The 21,141-nt window shown below is 42.7% G+C and overlaps 1 protein-coding gene across 1 annotated transcript in view; it reads left to right on the top strand.

The window, feature by feature from the left end:
• The window catches only part of LOC112253506 (phospholipid phosphatase 4-like), a 128,417-nt gene extending 109,198 nt beyond the window's left edge, over positions 1-19,219 (top strand). Inside the window, exons 7-8 of the mRNA XM_024425458.1 lie at positions 13,547-13,717; positions 19,005-19,219. Coding sequence (XP_024281226.1) covers positions 13,547-13,717; positions 19,005-19,216 — 383 coding nt within the window. The 3' untranslated portion in view covers positions 19,217-19,219. The remainder of the gene's footprint in view (positions 1-13,546; positions 13,718-19,004) is intronic.
• The last annotated feature ends 1,922 nt before the right edge of the window (positions 19,220-21,141 follow it).

Genomic DNA, 21,141 nt, shown 5'->3' on the forward strand with positions numbered 1-21,141 from the left:
TAAAGAAATAGTCTTATAGTTTATCAACATTTTAAGCTAAATGTTCTCATCTGTTGCATCAGTCTAATTGTTTAAAACATTTTTTTTCAGCGCGTGTTTGTATTAATTTGGTATCTATCGCATCCCACAACTGTCCCAGATTATGTTTGGAATATTTATTACTCATACGGAATAGAATAGGTCAACTTTTGTACTATGGGGATAATAGATTGACAAAGGCTCGTGCTGTTTCTGTTCGTTAGGCCTACTGAGCTTGTTGGCTGACGAAAAGTAAATGTATACAGTTCTTCCAATATGTTCAATATGCACCTCAGAATTGGATAAAAACACAGCAGTTGCGTACCCATTGTGTCTGTCATCACTTGTAGCCTGTGAGAAAAACCCGATCATGAGACTGAGAGCCATGTGAGTGAGAGGTGTTTAGGCAGGCAATGGGGAGAAGTTATATATTCAGCCTCAGGTCATAACAGCCACTGGCCGAGAACGGCATGGTGGGCGGGGGTGGGGGGGTGGGCGGGGTGGGGGGTTGTTATGGCCACACAAAGGGGATGCATCTGAGAAATTTGAGGCATTACCAAGTGCTTGAATGCGAGACTGAGGAAGTATGTACAACCTGCACAAAAAAACTAAGCAGAGCTCGTGTCTTTCATGCAACTTTTTTCAAATCATAATTAGAATGTATTAAAAATCAACATTTGTTTCACAACAAAATTAAGCATATAAACACAGCATAAAAAGAAATGTCATCTCACTGTCAACTGCATTTATTTTCAGCAAACTTACCATGTGTAAATATTTGGATGAACATAACAAGATTCAACAACTGAGACATAAACTGAATAAGTTCCACAGACATGTGAATAACAGAAATGGGATAATGTGTCCCTGAACAAAGGGGGAATCAAAAGTAACAGTCAGTATCTGGTGTGGCCTCCAGGTGCATTAAGTACTGCAGTGCATCTCTTCCTCGTGGACTGCACCAGATTTGCCAGTTCTTGCTGTGAGATGTTACCCCACTCTTCCACCAAGGCACCTGCAAGTTCCCAGACATTTCTGGGGGGGAATAGCCCTAGCCCTCACCCTCCAATCCAACAGGTCCCAGACGTGCTCAATGGGATTGAGATCCGGGCTCTTCGCTGGCCATGGCAGAACACTGACATTCCTGTCTTGCAGGAAATCACACAAAGAACGAGCAGTATGGATGGGGGCATTGTCATGCTGGGGGGTCATGTCAGGATGAGCCTGCAGGAAGGGTATCACATGAGGGACGAGGATGTCTTCCCTGTAACGCACAGCATTGAGATTGCCTGCAATGACAACAAACTCAGTCTGATGATACTGTGACACCCCGCCCCAGACCATGACGGACCCTCCATCTCCAAATCGATCCCGCTCCAGCGACGGTGGGTTTGTGCCATTAGGCGATGTTGTTGCCGGTGATGTCTGGTGAGGACCTGCCTTACAATAGGCCTACAAGCCCTCAGTCCAGCCTTTCTCAATCCTATTTCAGACAGCCTAAGCACTGATGGAGGGATTGTGCGTTCCTGGTGTAACTGGGGCAGTTGTTGCCATCCTGTAGCTGTCCCGCAGGTGTGATGTGCGGATGTGCCGATGCTGTGCAGGTGTCTGTCCTGTCTCCCTGTAGCGCTGTCTTAGGCATCACACAGTAAGGACCACATCTGCAGTCATCATGCCTCCTTGCAGCATACCTAAGGCATGTTCATGCAGATTAGCAGGGCCCTGGGCATCTTTCTTTTGGTGTTTTTCAGAGTCAGTAGAAAGGCCTCTTTAGTGTCCTAAGTTTTCATAATTGTGACCTTAATTGCCTACCGTCTGTAAGCTGTTAGTGTTTTAATGACCGTTCTACAGGTGCATGTTTATGGTTCATTGAACAAGCATGGGAAAAAGTGTTTAGACCCTTTACAATGAAGATCTGTGAAGTTATTTGGATTTTTACGATTTATCTTTGATAGACAGGGTCCTGAAAAAGGGCCATTTCTGTTTTTTGCTGAGTTTATGTGTACCTATTTCTCTGTTAACCGCTCAACACAGAATAGCCAAATATGCTCACTCCCTCGAATCGTTTGTAGAAAAAATCCTTTGTAATTTATTTAGCCATGTTCAAATGTATTCTTCATACTATAAAATAATGCTAAGGAAATCTAAGCAAATCTTGTCTGCTAAAAGAACTAGTGTAGCCTACAGCCATATGGTATAGCCAGATGTTGTGGAATTATTCTAATCAAAGGAGAAACTTTTAGGTTTCTTCAAAACAAGTCAACTTTATTATTTAATTACTGCAGTAATGGAGCTTGCCAACAAGACCTCATAGATGATTCTTTGAGAGCCCAACCAGCAGGTCTAAGCAACATCCTCCTTCATGACAAATCACAGATAAGAACATTTATACAAGGTACATTTTGCCCTCATGCAACAGACATCAAGATTTACATGGCGCCAAATATCTGTCTCTTGTTCATTTACTGCTTGCTTATACAAAAATATTAATGCAACCTCGAATATGAAATCCTTTCTTTAAAGAAACTGGAGATTGGCTCTCCCTGTTACCAACAGACAGACACACAGACACCAATCATGGAATGGAATGTTGTCTTATCACCAATCCATCGTAAATCTACTGTCAGTGTAACATTTCCCAGAGTCCACACACACAGATGAGAATGTTCTAAAAAAATATATGTTGCATAAAACAACCATTTGATGCAATAACAGTATTATAACATAATCTTGTCATTTCTGTTCTCACACAGATCAGGGCCTAACATAAGGACAACACAGAGTATGCTATTCTGTTCTTCTGAAATATACTACAGTACATTTTCTTCATTTCATATTTCTTTAGACCTGTCTAAAATAAATCATAGATTTATTGTGATGGTGTAGGCTATATTACATTGATTTTTGGTGATACTTATCCCGATATCGGGATTGCAGCCATAACAAGTTAAGGTGGAGAATTGTCATCAGCAACGGCTGAATAACATAGCGCCACATTCTCAGGCTTTTGATTTGATTTGATTAGATTTTTTTTGTATATCCAAAATACCTCCGTTTGCTTGTCGCCTTATGTTCAGAAATCCACAGGAAAGAGTGGTCACGACAACGCAGACAAAAATTCCTAATATTTTCCATAATGTCCATAGAAACATGTCAAACGCATTATAATCAATCCTCAGGTTGTTTTTAAAATATATAATTGATTATATATCAACCGCAAATGTCTTTCACAATAGGAGAGGGAAAAGCAATACCTATCCAAATTCTGTTGCGCGAACAAAACTCATGTGACCACTTGACGCGATGCTATCGTTCTGGCTCATTTTTCAAAATAAAAGCCTGAAACTATGTCTGTAGACTGTTGACACCTTGAGGAAGCGATAGGAAAAGGAATCTGGTTGATATCCCTTTAAATCCAGCAAAGGGAGGCTATGGAACATGGTGTTTTCAAAATAGAAGCCACTTCCTGTTTTGATTTTCCTCAGGGTTTCGCCTGCAATATCAGTTCTGTTATACTCACTGACAATATTTTGACAGTTTTGGAAACTTTAGAGTGTTTTATATCCAATACTAATATTAATAAACAACTGAGACTGAGGAGCTGGCCGTTTACAATGGGCACCTTTTCATTCAAGCTACTCAACACTGCCCCTGCAGCCATAAAAGTTAAGGGATGGGTAGCGTCAAGAAGTTAAGAACCAATTCTTATTTACAAGGACAGCCTACTCCTTCCTCTCTGTTGGGGAATTGAACCCCGGTCTGCCCCATGCCCGCACGACACGGGATTCTTCAGCTAAATAGCACAGTACAGTATTTCCGACCACCACGTTGTACAGCGCCATATTTTCTGTTCCATCCTAATGGAAACCCAGAGGGTTTTTCCGTTTTCTTGGAATAGAAACATCATAACATTAATCAAATTAATTAAGCAAGTACCAGTAAAAAGTTTGGACACACCTTCTCATTCCAGGTTTTTTTCCTTATTTTTTACAAATTGTCTACATTGTAGAATAATAGTGAAGACATAACAACTATGAAATAACACACATGGAATCTGTTAAGAACAAATTCTTATTTACAAGGACAGCCCTCTCCTTCCTCCCTGTCGGGGAAATTAACCCCGGTCTCCCTCTTGACAGCATTCTCTAGTTCAGCCATTATGGAAGGCTATCAAATGCTTTTTAAAGATGGCCTCTGGTGGTCAAACTAGCACTAACTAGCATTAATGGTACCAGTGGTTCCCACTTACATAATGTGCTATCGAAGAATAATCAATCCTCAGGTTCTTTTTAAAATATATAATCGATAATATATCGACCGCAAATGTCTTTTACAGTAGGAGAGGGAAAAGCAATACCTATCCAAATTCTGTTGCGCGAGCAATACTCATGTGATCACTTGACACAATGTTATCGTTCTGGCTCATTTTTCAATGCACCATGCAAGCTGCGCCGCAGTATGGTGCAACTTTTCAAGGACAAACCACTGTATGTGACCCGTTTCAGGAAACTAGGTGTATGTCGCGGGTCACTACTTCACAGAAGAGCCGTTTGAACATAAACTTTTAAAAAATCAATCTACATGCCTTCTCGAACTTGAATTTTCATGTGCCTTAATAACAAACCTGTATGCATTCTGTAAATACAAATACAATTGTTAAATTACAAGCCTAGTTGGCTTACCCACAGAAAAAGACAAGGAACCATCCCGCTGGGCTGAGATAATGAGTGGGCTGGACATGCCAAGAGATGAGTTTGGATTGGTCTACCATAAAGCATGCAGCTGTCCATTTGAGCTAATCAGTATGTCTACGTAATCCTGTCTAACACAGCTTTTTTTATGTATCGCATAGCAAAACTGCATAAGCCTAATGTCAAGTTAAAGTGTACTGTTAGCTAGCTAACGTTAGCTGGCTGGCTTGCTAGCTAACATTAAGTGTGTGCTCTCCACATTCTGGAGGACAGAGTTTTGAAATTAGTGGAATTCGAGTACGATAGCTAAGGAGATGGAGAAAGCACAGATTACCTATTCGAACTAAGGGCAACCATCCGACAGGAGAGGCGTCCGTCCATGATAAATACGGCTAAGATAGTCCAGCTAGCTACATTTTCAGATACTACACATTTCTAATTTTGTGGTTTCATTTCAAGTTAACATGTACTGTTAGCTTGCTAACGTTAGCTGGCTGGCTCACTAGCTAATGTTACCTGTATGATCTTATTATTTGTATCTCAGAGCCATTTGCTTGACTAGTTATAGCTAGCTAACATTGAACATGGTTCATTAGCTACCTGAAGATTTGGTATTTTGTATTTTATTAGGATACCCATTAGCTGTTGCAAAAGCAGCAGATACTCTTCCTGGGGTCCGCACAAAACATAAAATGTAATACAGAATGATATAATACAGAACGATATAATACAGAATATCAATAGACAAGAACAGCTCAAGGAAAGAACTACATACATTTTTAAAAAGGCACACGTGTCACGCCCTGGTCTTAGTATTTTGTGTTTTCTTTATTTATTTGGTCAGGCCAGGGTGTGACATGGGTTTATTTTGTGGTGTGTTTGTGTATTGGGGTTTTTCGTAGGTTTTGGGATTGTGGCTTAGTGGGGTGTTCTAGCAAAGTCTATGGTTGCCTGAGGCGGTTCTCAATCAGAGGCAGGTGATTCTCGTTGTCTCTGATTGGGAACCATATTTAGGCAGCCATATTCTTTGAGTGTTGCGTGGGTGATTGTTCCTGTCTCTGTGTTTATTGTCACCAGATAGGCTGTATAGGTTTTCACGTTCCGTTTCTTGTTTTTGTATTGTTCGTATTCATCTTCATTAAAGATGTATATTATCAACCACGCTGCATTTTGGTCCGACTCTCCTTCGACGGAAGAAAACCGTAACAGAAACACCCACCACAGGACCAAGCGGCGTGGTGACAGGCAGCGCAAGCAGGAGCAGCGAAAAGAGGAATGGACATGGGAAGACGTTTTGGATGGCAAGGGTTGTTACACTTGGGAGGAGATACTGGCTGGAAGAGATCGCCTCCCATGGGAACAGGTGGAGTCACTTAGGAGAGCAGAGGCAGCCGGAGATAGGAGCCGGCGATACGAGGGAACACGGTTGGCAAGGAAGCCCGAGAGTCAGCCCCAAAAATGTATTGGGGGGGGGGGCTCAGGGAGAGTGTGGCAGAGTCAGGGTTCAGACCTGAGCCAACTCCCCCTGTTTATGGTGAGGAGCAGCGATCACAGGACTTCTGGACTTGGGAGGAGATATTGGACGGAAAAGGACCCTGGGCACAGCCTGGAGAATATCGCCGCCCCAAAGAAGAGCTGGAGGCGCTGAGAGGCGCTGGTATGAAGAGGCAGCACGGCGACGCGGATGGAAGCCCGAGAGTCAGCCCCAAAAATGTATTGGGGGGAGGCTCACAGGGAGTATGGCTACACCAGGTAGGAGACCTGCGCTAACTTCCTGTGCTTACCGGGGGGCTAAAGAGACCGGGCAGGCACCGTGTTATGCTATGGAGCGCACGGTGTCTCCAGTGCGGGTGCATAGCCCGGTGCGGTACATACCAGCTCTTCGTATTGGCCGGGCTAGAGTGGGCATCGAGCCAGATAAGGTTGGGCCGGCTCGGTGCTCAAGAGCTCCAGTGCGCCTGCACGGTCCGGTCTATCCAGTGCCACCTCCACACACCAGTCCTCCGGTGGCAGCTCCTCGCACCAGGCTTCCTGTGCGTGTCCTCGGCCCAGTACCACCAGTGCCAGCACCACGCACCAGGCCTTCAGTGCGCCTCGCCTGTTCAGCGCTGCCAGAGCCTTTCTCCTCTCCAGCGCTGCCGGAGTCTCCCGCCTGTTTAGCGCTGCCAGAGCCTTCCTCCTCTCCAGTGCTGCCGGAGTCTCCCGCCTGTCTAGCGCTATCAGAGCCTTCCTCCTCTCCAGCGCTGCCGGAGTCTCCCGCCTGTTTAGCGCTGCCAGAGCCTTCCTTCTCTCCAGCGCTGCCGGATTCTCCTGCCTGTTCAGCGCAGCCAGAGCTGCTAATCTGCATGGAGAAGCCAGAGCTGCCAGTCTGCATGGAGCAGCCAGATCATCCAGTCTGCATGGAGCAGCCAGAGCTGCCAGTCTGCATGGAGCAGCCAGAGCTGCTAATCTGCATGGAGAAGCCAGAGCTGCCAGTCTGCATGGAGCAGCCAGAGCTGCCAGTCTGCATGGAGCAGCCAGAGCTGCCAGTCTGCATGGAGCAGCAAGAGCTGCCAGTCTGCATGGAGCAGCCAGAGCTGCCAGTCTGCATAGAGCAGCCAGACCTGCCAGTCTGCATGGAGCAGCCAGAGCTGCCAGTCTGCATAGAGCAGCCAGAGATGCCAGTCTGCATAGAATAGCCAGAGCTGCCAGTCTGCATGGAGCAGCCAGAGCTGCCAGTCTGCATGGAGCAGCCAGAGCTGTCAGTCTGCATGGAGCAGCCAGAGCTGAAGAAAACCGTAACAACACGTACCATACATATCAATGCATATACACAAACTTTCTAGGTCAAATAGGGGAGAGACGTTCTTCCGCGAGGTGTTGCTATATCTGTTTCTTTAAACTAAGTTTGCTGTTTTTTTTACCAATATGAGAAGGATGTTACATGTAATAAAGGGCTCTATATAATACTGTACGTTTTCTTGAATTTGTCCTGGATTTGGGGACTATGACCAGACCCCTGGTGGCATGTCTGGTGGGATAAGTGTGTGTGTCAGAGCTGTGTGTAAATTGACTATGCAAACAATTTGGGATTTTCAACATAATGTTTCTTGTAAAAAGAAGTGCAACAGTCACTCTCCTCAACTCTTAGCCAAGAGAGACTGGCCCACATAGTATTAATATTAGTCCTCTGATTTCAAAGAGCAAAACGTGCCACTCTGTTCTGGGCCAGCTGCAGTTTAACTAGGTCTTTCCTTGCAGCACTGGACTACACGACTGGACAATAATCAAGATTAGACAAATCTAGAGACTGCAAAACTTGCTTTTTGGAGTGTGGTGTCAAAAAACACAGTATCTCTTTATTACGGCTAGACCTCTCCCCATCTTTGCCATGACAGGTCTTACAATCTAAGGTAACGCCAAGTAATCTCCTCAACTTGTTCAGCCATACCATTCATTACCAGATTAAGCTGAGGTCTAGTACTTAAGGCAGGCTAGCGGAACCCCTCGACAACAATCCGCTGAATAGGCAGTGCGCGAAATTCAAAAATATTATTTTTTAAATATGTAACTTTCACACATTAACAAGTCCAATACAGCAAATTAAAGATAAACTTCTTGTTAATCTACCCATCGTGTCCAATTTCAAAAAAGCTTTACAGCGAAAGCACAACATATGATTATGTTAAATCACCGCCAAGTCAAAAAAACACACAGCCATTTTTCCAGCCAAAGATAGGAGTCACAAAAAGCAGAAATATAGATCAAATTAATCACTAACCTTTGATGATCTTCATCAGATGACACTCATAGGACATCATGTTACACAATACATGTATGTTTTGTTCGATAATGTGCATATTTATATCCAAAAATCTCTGTTTACCTTGGCACGTTACGTGCAGTAATATTTTGATTCCAAAACATCCGGTGATTTTTCAGAAATACTCATAAAAAACATCGATAAAAGATAGAAGTGTTATTCACAGAATTAAAGATAGAATTCTCCTTAATGCAACCGCTGTGTCAGATTTCAAAAAAAACTTTACGGAAAAAGCATAATCTGAGAACGGCGCTCAGAGCCCAATACAGCCATAGAAATATCCGCCATTTTGGAGTCAACAGAAGTTAGAAATAACACCAGAAATGTTAATTTACCTTTGATGATCTTCATCAGAAGGCACTCCCAGGAATCCCAGATGACTGATTTGTTCCATAAAGTCCATCATTTATGTCCAAATAGCCACTTGTTTGTACCGTGTTCAGTCTAGTAATCCATCTTCATGAGGCTTGAGCACTTCGTCCAGACAAAAACTCGAAAAGTTCCGTTACAGGTCGTAGAAACAAGCCAAACGATGTATTGAATCAATCTTTAGGATGTTTTTACATAAAACATCAATAAGCTTCCATCCGGAGAATTCCTTTGTCTGAAGAAAAGCACTGAAACGAGAGGTAAATCTGTCGGGAGCGCGCGTCACGAGCCTGAGACACTCTGCCAGACCACTGACTCTAACAGGTCTCATGAGCCCCTACTTTATAGTAGAATCCTCATTCAAGTTTCTAAACACGGTTGACATCTAGTGGAAGTCGTAGGAAGTGCAACTTGACTCCATAGACACTGTGTCCGGTAGGCCAAGCTTTGAAAAACAACAAACCTCAGATTTCCCACTTCCTGGTTGGATTTTGGCAGGTTTTCGCCTGCCATATGAGTTCTGTTATACTCACAGACATCATTCAAACAGTTTTAGAAACTTCAGAGTGTTTTCTATCCAATACTAATAATAATATGCATATATTAGCATCTGGGACAGAGTAGGAGGCAGTTCACTCTGGGCATGCTATTCATCTAAAAGTGAAAATGCTGCCCCCTATCCCAAAATAGTTCAATTGCTTCCAGTAGCACAGTAGCAATCACCAAAGCTCTGGATAACATGAAACCAGCCTAACCAACTGTACAGTGGTCAGAGTGGTGTGTTCTCTCATTATATTTCTGGAAGTATCTAGCAAGCTAGTCAATGTTAGCCAGTTAGCTTGGGTGCTTGACTGCCGTTGTGAAGTCAGAAAGTTCGGATCAACCCTACTCATCAGCCAGAGCATCCAGTATGCGCTCTGAATGCTGCGAGAGCGAAACACCCAGAATTTACAAACTGACAATCTGACACCACAGTTGCAGTCACCAACACTCTGGATAACATAGTACCCTAACCAGCTCTGATAGGGTGAGTTATGTTCAATGAGCTGTACTCTCATTTGTGTCTGGAAGTAGCTAGCTAGTTAGCTTGGGTGCTTGACTGCTGTTGTTAGTACAGAATGCTAGGATCAACCCTTAAAGAGATGGGGGGGGGCTAAAGGGGGCTAATGTCTTACTCACGACGGCCACGGCGAAGGAGAGCCCACAGTCTTGGGTTTGTGCAGATAACCAACAATTTACGACGTTTGGAATGAGACTAACGTGAGGTAAAGTAAATAATTCATTAATTAGAAGACTATTTGATCAGATATAAAATATCTGAAAAGTTATTTTAGGAAATAATAACTCTGTAATCTGAATATTTTCCTTGGTGCCCCGATTTCCTAGTTAATTACGGTTACATGATTAATCAGTCTAATCGCGTAATACTAATTACAGAGAGTCTTTGATAAAACTAAGTCTTCAATTTAATGATAGTAAAGACACTACAATGATTTCCAGTTTGCATAAAGTCTAGTGAAGTTCCTTGATGGCCCTCTTGGTATCCGCTTGCGGGGGGATATACACGGCTGTGATGATAACCGAGGAGAGTTCTCTTGGGAGATATTACAGTCGGCATTTGATTGTGAGGAATTCCAGGTCAGGTGAACAAAAGGACTTGAGTTCTTGTATGTTGTTACAATTATACCACAATTCGTTAATCATGAAAAATACACCCCCACCCTTCTTCTTACCAGAGAGATGTTTGTTCCTGTTGGTGCGATGCTCTGAAAATCCCATTGACTGTACAGACTCCAACAGCATGTCCCAAGCAAACCATGTCTCTGTGAAAGAGAGTATGTTGCAATCCTGGATATCTCTTTGGAAAGCAACTCTTGCCCTAATTGTGTCGGCTTTGTTAACAACTGGACATTAGCGAGTAATATACTCAGAAGCGGCGGGTGGTGTGCGCGCATCCGAAGCTTCACTAGAAGCCCGCTCTGGCACCCTCTCCTCTGATGGCGTTGTTTTGCATCTCCTCCTCATGGACTGCACCATATTTGCCAGTTCTTACTGTGAGATGTTACCCCACAGTTCCACCAAGGCGCCTGCAAGTTCCCGGACATTTCTGGGGGGAATGGCCCTAGCCCTCACCCTCCGATCCAACAGGACCCAGACATGCTCAATGGGATTGAGATCCGGGCTCGTCGTTGGCCATGGCAGAACACTGACATTCCTGTCTTGCAGGAAATCATGCACAGAATGAGCAGTATGGCTGGTGGCATTGTCATGCTGGAGGGTCATGCCAGGATGAGCCTGCAGGAAGGGTACCATATGATGTCTTCCCTGTAAGGACAGCGTTGAGATTCCCTGCTGTCAATAGGTGAATGTAGCTGGTGCATCGAAGTCCGGCGCGGGAGAGCAAATATGAGTGGACAAAGCACTTTACTAAGGCAATCATTTGCACAGAACGCAATAGCGTCACAAAACAAATGCCCAACGAACCAGTGAGTCAGCACAAAGTACACAAACACAGGTACAAAGTACAGGCTGCCACAAAGCAGGGTAATAAAATAAACCCGGCGCAAACCAGACGGAAACGTGCCATTCTCAATGAGATTGAATACCAGGTGTGTGGGAAAACAAGACAAAACAAATGGAAAATGAAAGGTGGATTGGCGATGGCTAGAAGACTGGTGACGTCGACTGCCAAACGCCGCCTGAACAAGGAGAGGGACCGACTTTAGTGGAAGTCATGACACCTGCAATGACAACAAGCTCGGTCCGATGATGCTGTGACACACCACCCCAGACCATGACGGACCCTCCACCTCCAAATTGATCCCGCTCCAGAGTACAGGCCTCGGTGTAACGCTCATTCCTTCGACGATAAATGCGAATCCGACCATCACCCCTGGCGCAACTCGTCAGTGAAGAGAACCTTTTGCCAGTACTGTCTGGTCCAGCGACGGTGAGTTTGTGCCCATAGGCGATGTTGTTGCCGTGATGTCTGGTGAGGACCTGCCTTACAACAGGCCTACAAACCCTCATTCCAGTCTCTCTTAGCCTATTGCGGACAGTCTGAGCAGTGATGGAGGGATTGTGCGTTCCTGGTGTAACTCGGGCAGTTGTTGTTGCCATCCTGTACCTGTCCCGCAGGTGTAATTTTTGGATGTGCCGATCCTGTGTAGGTGTTGTTACACGTGGTCTGCCACTGTGAGGACGATCAGCTGTCCATTCTGTCTCCCTGTAGCACGGTCTTAGGCGTCTCACAGTGCGGACATTGCAATTTATTGCCCTGACCACATCTGCTGTCCTCATGACTCCTTGCAGCATGCCTAAGGCACGTTCACGCAGATTAGCAGGGACCCTGGGCATATTACTTTTGGTGTTTTTCAGAGTCAGTCGAAAGGCCTCTTTAGTGTCCTAAGTTTTCATAACTGTGACCTTAATTGCCTACCGTCTGTGAGCTGTTAGTGTCTTAATGACCGTTCCACAGGTGCATGTTCATTAATTTTTTATGGTTCATTGAACATTGGAAACAACATTGGAAACCCTTTGCAATGAACATCTGTGAAGTTATTTGGATTTTTCTGAATTACCTTTGAAAGACAGGGTCCTGAAAAAGGGACGTTTCTTTTTTTGCTAGGTTATAACTGATTCAATAATTTTTCGCCAGATCCTAATTGGTGTATTTTATGTTCCTTTTGATGGCATAGAAGGCCCTTCATGCCTTGTCTCTCACATCGTTCACAGCTTTTTGGAAGTTACCTTATGTTTAGGCTGAGGTATGTATCATTTTTTTTTGTGTGCTCTAGGGCAATGGTATCTAGATTACATTTGTATTTGTGGTTCTGGCAACTTTTTTGGAACACCAGATCATTTTTGTCTTGCTCAGATTTACTGTCAGCGCCCAGGTCTGACAGAATCTGTGCAACAGATCTAGGTGCTGCTGCAGGCCCTCCTTGGTTGAGGACAGTAGCACCAGATCATCAGCAAATAGTAGACATTTGACTTTCTAGTAGGGTGAGACCAGGTGGTGTAGACTGTTCTTTTGCTCTCGCCAATGCGTTGATATAGATGTTGAAGAGGGCGGGGCTTATGCTGCATCCCTGTCTCACCCCACGGCCCTGTGGATAGAAAGGTATTTTTTGTCCATTTTAACCACACACTTGTTGTTTGTTTAAATTGATTTTATAGTGTTTTTCCCACAACACAACTTTCCATCAATTTGTGCAGCAGACCCTCATGCCAAATTGAGTCAAAGGCTTTTTTGAAATCAACAAAGCATGAGAAGACTGCATTTGTTTTGGTTTGTATGTTTGTCAGTTAGGGTGTGCAGGGTGGATATGTGGTCTGTCAGTCTTTGGTTCAAAATATTGGGGAAGATGCCAGAGCTAAGGATGGTGTTAAAGAGTTCAAGTTTTGCCAATTGGAATTTGTTGTCTGTATATTTCATAATTTCATTTAGGATACCATCAACACTACATGCCTTTTTTGGGTTGGAGGTTTGTATTTTGTCCGGTAGTTCATTCAATGTAATTGGAGAATCAAGTGGGTTCTGGTAGTCTTTAATACTTAATTCTAAGATTTGTACTTGATCATGAATATGTTTTTGCTGTTTGTTCTCTCTCTTTTTTTGCATGCACTCCCCATATCCCTCTCCCTCTCTCCCCCAATCCCTCAGTTGCTTTCTCTGGCTTGGGCTTCACCTCCTTCTACCTGGCTGGGAAGCTGCATTGCTTCACGGACCAGGGCCGCGGGTGCAGCTGGCGTCTGTGTGCCATGTTGCTGCCCCTCTACAGTGCTGTGATGATTGCCCTGTCCCGCACCTGCGACTACAAACACCACTGGCAAGGTCTGTCACAGTCACACCACATCCAAATTAACCAGCAGATATGCCATTTAGGTCCAGGATTTTTTTTCTGACCATGTGACTTTAACTATCCCCATTTCCCTGGTTTTCAACTAATTCAGGAATCTTCCAATAGGATTTCTGGAAAACCAGGGAATTGCATCCCTATCATCACAATGTACATAGAAGATATAAAAGCTAAAATCAACATGAATGTACTTAAAATTGTAGGCTTACATAAGATTACTAGAATACACATAAACTCGGTTTCTAAGGACCAGAGTTTTTTCTGGTATTATACAGTATCAGTCCAACATTTGAACACACCCGCTCATTCAACATTTTTTCTTTATTTTTACTATTTTCTACATTGAAATAACAGAAATGGAATTATGTAGTAACCAAAAAAGTGTTTCAGATTTTAGATTCTTCAAAGTGGGTTGACGTCAGATGATGATGGAGGCTAGGTCATCTGGACACTGTGGTAACTAACCTTCAGATGAGCTTCAATGCCATACAACTTTCCTTCCGTGGCCTCCAAATGCTCTTAAATGCAAGTGAAACTAAATGCAACCCAAAATTAAATCTAGAATCGGCTTCCTATTTCGCAACAAAGCATCCTTCACTCATGCTGCCAAACATACCCTCGTAAAACTAACCATCCTACCGATCCTCGACTTTGGCGATGTCATTTACAAAATAGCCTCCAACACTCTACTCAACAAACTGAATGCAGTCTATCACAGTGCCATCCGTTTTGTCACCAAAGCCCCATATACTACCCACCACTGCGAGCTGTATGCTCTCGTTGGCTGGCCCTTGCTTCATAGAAAGCCGATTCTAGACTTAATTTTGGATTGGAGATGCTTAATACATGTCTGGAAGGAGGGTTTACAGCCTAGCCAGACACCTAGGTATTTGTAGTTGTCCACATATTCTTATTCAGAACCGTCCAGAGTAGTGATGCTAGTCGGGTGGGCGTGTGCGGGCAGCGATCTGTTGAAGAGCATGCATTTAGTTTTACTAGCGTTTAAGAGCAATTGGAGGCCTCGGAAGGTGTGTTGTATGGCATTGAAGCTCGTTTGGAGGATTGTTAACACAGTGTCCAAAGAAGGGCCAAATGTATACAGAATGGTGTCGTCTGCGTAGAGGTGGATCAAGGAATCACCCGCAGCAAGAGCGACATCTCGGATATATACAGTTGATGTTGAACAGTTGATGTGTCTGTTACTTGAACCCTGTGAATCATTTATTTGGGCTGCAATTTCTGAGGTTGGTAACTAATAAACGTATCCTCTGCAGCAAAGGTAACTCTGGGTCTTCCATTCCTGTGGCGGTCCTCATGAGAGCCAGTTTCATCAAAGCGCTTGATGTTTTTTGCGACTGCACTTGAAGAAACTCTGAAAGTTCTTGACATTTTCCGTATTGACTGACCTTCATGTCTTGAAGTTATGATGGACCGTAATTTCTCTTTACTTATTTCAGATGTTCTTTCCATAATATGGACTTGGTATTTTACCAAATAGGCCTGTCTTCTGTTTTACCACCCCTACCTTGTCAAAACACAACTGATTGGCTCAAACGCATTAACAAGGCACACCTGTTAATTGAAATGCATTTCAGGTGACTACCTCATGAGCTGGTTGAGAGAATGCCAAGAGTGTGCAAAGCTGTCATCAAGTCAAAGGGTCACTACTTTTATGAATCTTTAATCTAAAATATATTTAGATTTGTTTAACACTTTTTTGCTTACTACATGATTCCATATGTGTTATTTCATAGTTTTGATGTCTTCAATACTATTCTAAAATGTAGAAAATAGTAAAAATAAAGAAAAACCCTGGAATGAGTAGGTATCCAAACTGTTGGCTGGTAATGTACTTTTACATAATTTAGACCTATGCCAGCACTCAAGGCCCCAGGTCTGTCAGGATACATACAGACTAACTGTTTGCGTTGCATCTGTCAGCCTGTGTAGGTTTAGTTAGGAACCAAAACCCTATCTATAAATCATTATGCCCACATGAAGAAATTATATCGTTTACTATAGTAAACTGTGATATACTATAGAATACTATACTTCACATGGTTGTATCCATCGATCATGTGTAGAACTTATTATAGAATGTTGTAGTATACTGTAGAACGCTATAGTAAATACTACAGTATTATCTGCAAAAAGCACTGTCGTAAATGCTATAGTAATGTCCTCAAAAACACAACAGTCTGCAAAAACACTACACTTTTTAAACTATAGTAACTCTATATTATATTGTAATTTGTGCCACCCATAACTGAGAAACCTACATGCCAAGTATAGACCATATGCAGTATATGTTATAGAAAAAGAGCAAAAGGGCTGAATTATCTGTTCAGACCCCAGTCCGACTTACAGGTTAGGGTAAGTTTGTTATTTTGGTATGGCTCTAGTTGGTTTCTTGAAGGAGAAATCCTCCAATTTTGTGTCAAAGATAATAAGTCAAAAGCACTATAGTAAATACTACACTGATGTTTAAAAAACACTACAGTAAATACAGTTTACTACAGTCTGCAAAAATACTACAGTAAAAACTACAGTATAGTACTGTCCACAAAAACACAACAGTATATATTAGTTTCCGATCACTACAGTATTTATGCTATAGTTACAGTAAATAGTACAGTAAACTACAGTATACTACAGTGAATACTACAAGAAAGTCTGCAAAAACTCTACAATGAATACGATAGTATTTATACTATAGTATACTATAGTATTTTTTTATGTGGGTCGTTTATCAAATATGGTGCTGTCTTGTTAAGATTACTCTACTAAGCCACTTTATGTAACAGCAAGTGTATCATCACCACAGAGGCAACACTGATGTCAATATATGAACCACAGTCATCAAGTAATCAACCAGGAGATAGTAACAGAACCAGGGTGTAGCAGTGTAACTCATGTGGATAAGATGTAGACCACAGGGCACCGAGTCTCCAGGTCTAAAAGGGAAACATGTCTCTCTCTCTTTCACACACTCACACAAACAATCACACAAACACATGCACACACAAACCCTGCCAGACACACACACACACAGGGGTAATAAGAGGTTTCTATAAGGAAGAAGGTGATAAGTGTGTGAATCTCAAAACATTGGCGATGACAGTGAGGTAACACATTTTCTATGGTGTCTTAACTGCCATCTGTTCCTCAATCCCCACCAAAATGGACAGTAATGTCCAGAAAGAGAGGGATGGAGAGAGAGACAGAAAGAAAGCACACAGCATTGAGTAATTATTTCCTGATAGAGAGTGAGAGAAATAACCAGAGAGGGGAGAAAGAGAGAGAGATTTGATGTCCAGTGATAAAGTGACAGTAGAAATTAGGCGTTAGGCGACATTGCTGTCAGACACCAATAATTACTTTTAGAGGGATCGCATATGAAAAGAAACTAGAGTTTACTATAGAATACTACAGTATATACTATAGAATTATGTAGTAAACTGTAGTATACCGTAGAATTCTGTACTATACACTGTAGTATTTATCGATCATGTGTAGTACTTACTATAAAATGTTGTAGTATGCTGTAGAATACTATAGAAAATATTACATTAATGTCCGCAAAAACACAACAGTCTGCAAAAACACCAAAAAATGTATGATAGTAAATACGAAGGTATTTAATTTGCATATACCCTGCCCATTCCCCTCCCTCATAGCCCCATTTGTCAAACCTATAATTTAGAAACCTACATGACAAGTATTGATTATATATTGCCTTTCCTACAGGTTATAGAAAAGAGTGCAAGTGATTAACTATTTGTTAAGTCCTTCCTAAAGTGGCCTTTTAGTATTTTTCCAGTAGGTTTTCTCAAGGAGAAAGCCTCCATTTTATGTCAAAGATAGTAAATACTAAAGTAATTTCTGCAATAATAATACAGTATACTACAGTCTGCAAAAAACTACAGTAAATACTGCAGCATATTAGTCCAGAAATACTACAGTATAATACAATCTGCCAAAACACTACATTAATGCGGAACTGACAGCGTTATTGCAACATTAAATCTTATTCAAATCGGTTCATATACTGTACACCCCCAGGAAGAATATTACACATGTTTTATGTACATTTTCTAAAGCAGGAAATAAGAAGGAAGTAGCAGTGTTTTGGATCATTAAACTTGAGGGGCCCAATCTCCTATTACCCTGCTCTGTGAACAGCGCTGCGTGGATAACATCATGCACTCTTCCCCATTAAGGGATGATGTAGCCCCCTGGGTCCTTTGTAAATGTCTGGGTTCAGCTCCAGCATTGGAGAAGGGACCCATACTGAAGCATCAACACCATCAACATTTAGATGTACATATTATGATGCATTTCAAATCACCAGCTCAGTGACAGAGCCTCCACATCATTAGTTTGTAGTATCCCTACTTTTAGAATAGTCATCCATCTCAACTATATACAGTAGCCAAACTTTGCCATCAACAGGAGAAACTACTGGCTCTGTCCCAATCCGTACTAGCATAAACTAGTTGAAATTATTAATTGGACATGCCTTCTTAAGTGGGATGCTACAATGGACATTGGAATGTGGACAATCTATTTTCCAGCACAATTTATGGTGTTGGTGTTAACTTAATTTTCTACAGTTGGAGAGATAACTAATTGTTTCCAAAATCTTTTTGAGTCTAGTTCAGCCAGTCTAAATAATGCATTACTTGTTCATTCTCTCTACAACATTACAATGTATTTGTTTGTGAACAAATGTTTTTATTGGATCACAAATCACATTACAATTTAGCACTTATTTTCAAACATTGATCATGACAAGGGAATAATTTTTGTTCTCAGCTATGGTGACAAAGTGACAGACGGTCTGTCCAAGCCAGGGACATGTTGAGACTCAGCCAGGCCCAGTAGTGACATCAGCCCAAAGCTCACCCGATCTTAGCCCAACGTTCAAAAGAGCAACTGATAAAACTAAATTAGCTGACATTTCCAATATAAACATCATTAATTAAGTAAATCATCAATGATTCATCCATTGTATAAATAACTAAGTACCCACATTTATTTCCTACGGTAGATTTTTGAGATCTGAAGTGCAATCTAGCAATACTTGTCTTATGTCCTGTGTGACTCATTTGGTAGGAGTGTGGCACTAACTGTTGTGGATATCACTCACATAGACATACAAGAAATTTATGCACTCACTATACTGTAACATGCTTAAGGAAAAACCCTCGCCTACGCTAAGTCGCATATGTACATTATTAATATATTATTGTTATTTCCCAGATGCCTTTGTTGGAGGGGTGATCGGCCTGCTCTTTGCCTACATCTGCTACCGGCAGCACTACCCCCCGTTCCTGCACATGGACTGCCATCTACCTTACGCCAGTCTGGCCAAAGCCCCCCACCACGTCTCTGCCCATGGCGATCCCCTGGTCCTGCCCACCGAGAACACCACCAACATGCCTCTGAAGGGGCTGACAGTGGGGCCTGTATGACTCCTGCCCACCCCTACACCCAGACCTGGCCCCTAGCCTCACACCCACCCACCCAATGAGCACCTAACCCCCTCTCACTCACACAGACTGAGATGTGGACAATATATGTACCCTCTCTCCCACTCACAACCTTTCTCCCAGCCTCTCGCCTTCCTCCATCCTCGCTCTTTGTTTGCCTGCCTGAATCAGGAGCATTTGATTGGTCTACATTTAGAGAGTCATTGTATGTGTAGGAATATAGGACAACACTGCTGGAGCAAAAAGGCAATACAAATGTGAAAAAAGGAAATTAAGAGCCAGTTGCGTGAAATCAACATAAAACTGACATACAGTGTCTTCGGAAAGTATTCAGACCACTTGAAGTTTTACATATTTTGTTACATTACAGCCTTAATCTAACATGGATTTTAAAAAGTAATTCCTCAGCAACCTACACACAATAACCCATAATAACAAAGCAACAAAAAAAAATCTACAAAAATACCTTATTTACATAAGTATTCCGACCCTTTCCTGTGAGACTCGTAATAGAACTCAGGTGCATCCTGTTTCCATTGATCATCCTTGAGATATTTCTACAACTTGATTGGAGTCCACTCAATTGATTGGACATGATTTGGAAAGTCACACACCTGTCCATAGGTCGAAGGAATTGTCCGTAGAGCTCCAAAACAGGATTGTTTCGAGACACGGAGCTGGGCAAGTGTACCAAAACATTTCTGCAGAATGGAAGGTCCCCAAGAACACAGTGTCCTCCATCATTCTTAAATGGAAGAAGTTTGGAACCACCAAGACTCTTCCTAGAGCTCTCCACCCGGCCAAACTGAGCAATGGGGGAGAAGGGCCTTGGTCAGGGAGGTGACCAAGAACCTGATGGTCACTCTGACCGAGCTCCAGAGTTCCTCTGTGGAGATGGGAGAACCTTCCAGAAGGACAACCATTTCTGCAGCACTCCACCAATTAGGCCTTTATGTACAGTGGCCAGACGGAAGCCACTACTCAGTAAAAGGCACATGACAGCCGCTTGGAGTTTGCCTAAAGGCACCTGAAGACTCTCAGACCATTAAACTCTTTGGCCTGAATGCCAAGTGTCACGTCTGGCCGAAACCTGGCACCATCCCTACGGTGAAGCATGGTGGTGGCAGCATCATGCTGTGGGGATGTTTGTCAGCGGCAGGGACTGTGAGTCTAGTCAGGATCGAGGCAAAAATGAATGCAGCAAAGTAAAGAGAGATCCTTGATGAAAACCTGCTCCAGAACTCTCAGGACCTCAGACTGGGGCAACTGTTAACCTTCCAACAGGACAATGACCTTAAGCACACAGCCAAGACAATGCAAGAGTGGGTTCGGGACAAGCCTCTGAATGTCCTTGAGTGGCCCAGCCAGAGCCCGGACTTGAACCCGATCTAACATCTCTGGAGTGACCTGAAAATAGCTCTGCAGCAATGCTCCCCATTTAACCAGACAGCACTTGAGAAGATCTGCAGAGAATAATAAGAGAAACTCCCCAAATACAGGTGTGCCAAGCTTGTAGCGTCATACCCAAGAAGACTGAAGGTTGTAACCGCTGCCAAAGGTGCTTCAACAAAGTACTGAGTCCTGTACTGAGTACTGGGTCTGAATACTGAATACAGTTATTTCTATTTTATACATTTGCAAGAAAAAATACAACCTGTTTTTGCTTTGTCATTATGGGGTATTATGTGTAGATTGATGAGGAGGAGGATACCTTTTAGAATAAGGCTGTCACCTAACAAAACGTGGAAAAGGTATACGATTCTGAATACTTTACGAATGCACTGTAAATGTTACCAGTGGGTTGATTAAAGGTTATGGTACAACGAGGATGCTCATTATAAGTTGTTGGTCTACAATTTCTTCACTGTTCTCATCAGTAGAATGAAGTTAGCTGGTATGGCAGCTGG

Source organism: Oncorhynchus tshawytscha, linkage group LG06 (assembly GCF_018296145.1).
Source record: "Oncorhynchus tshawytscha isolate Ot180627B linkage group LG06, Otsh_v2.0, whole genome shotgun sequence".
In the NCBI taxonomy this organism is placed as follows: Eukaryota; Metazoa; Chordata; class Actinopteri; order Salmoniformes; family Salmonidae; genus Oncorhynchus; species Oncorhynchus tshawytscha.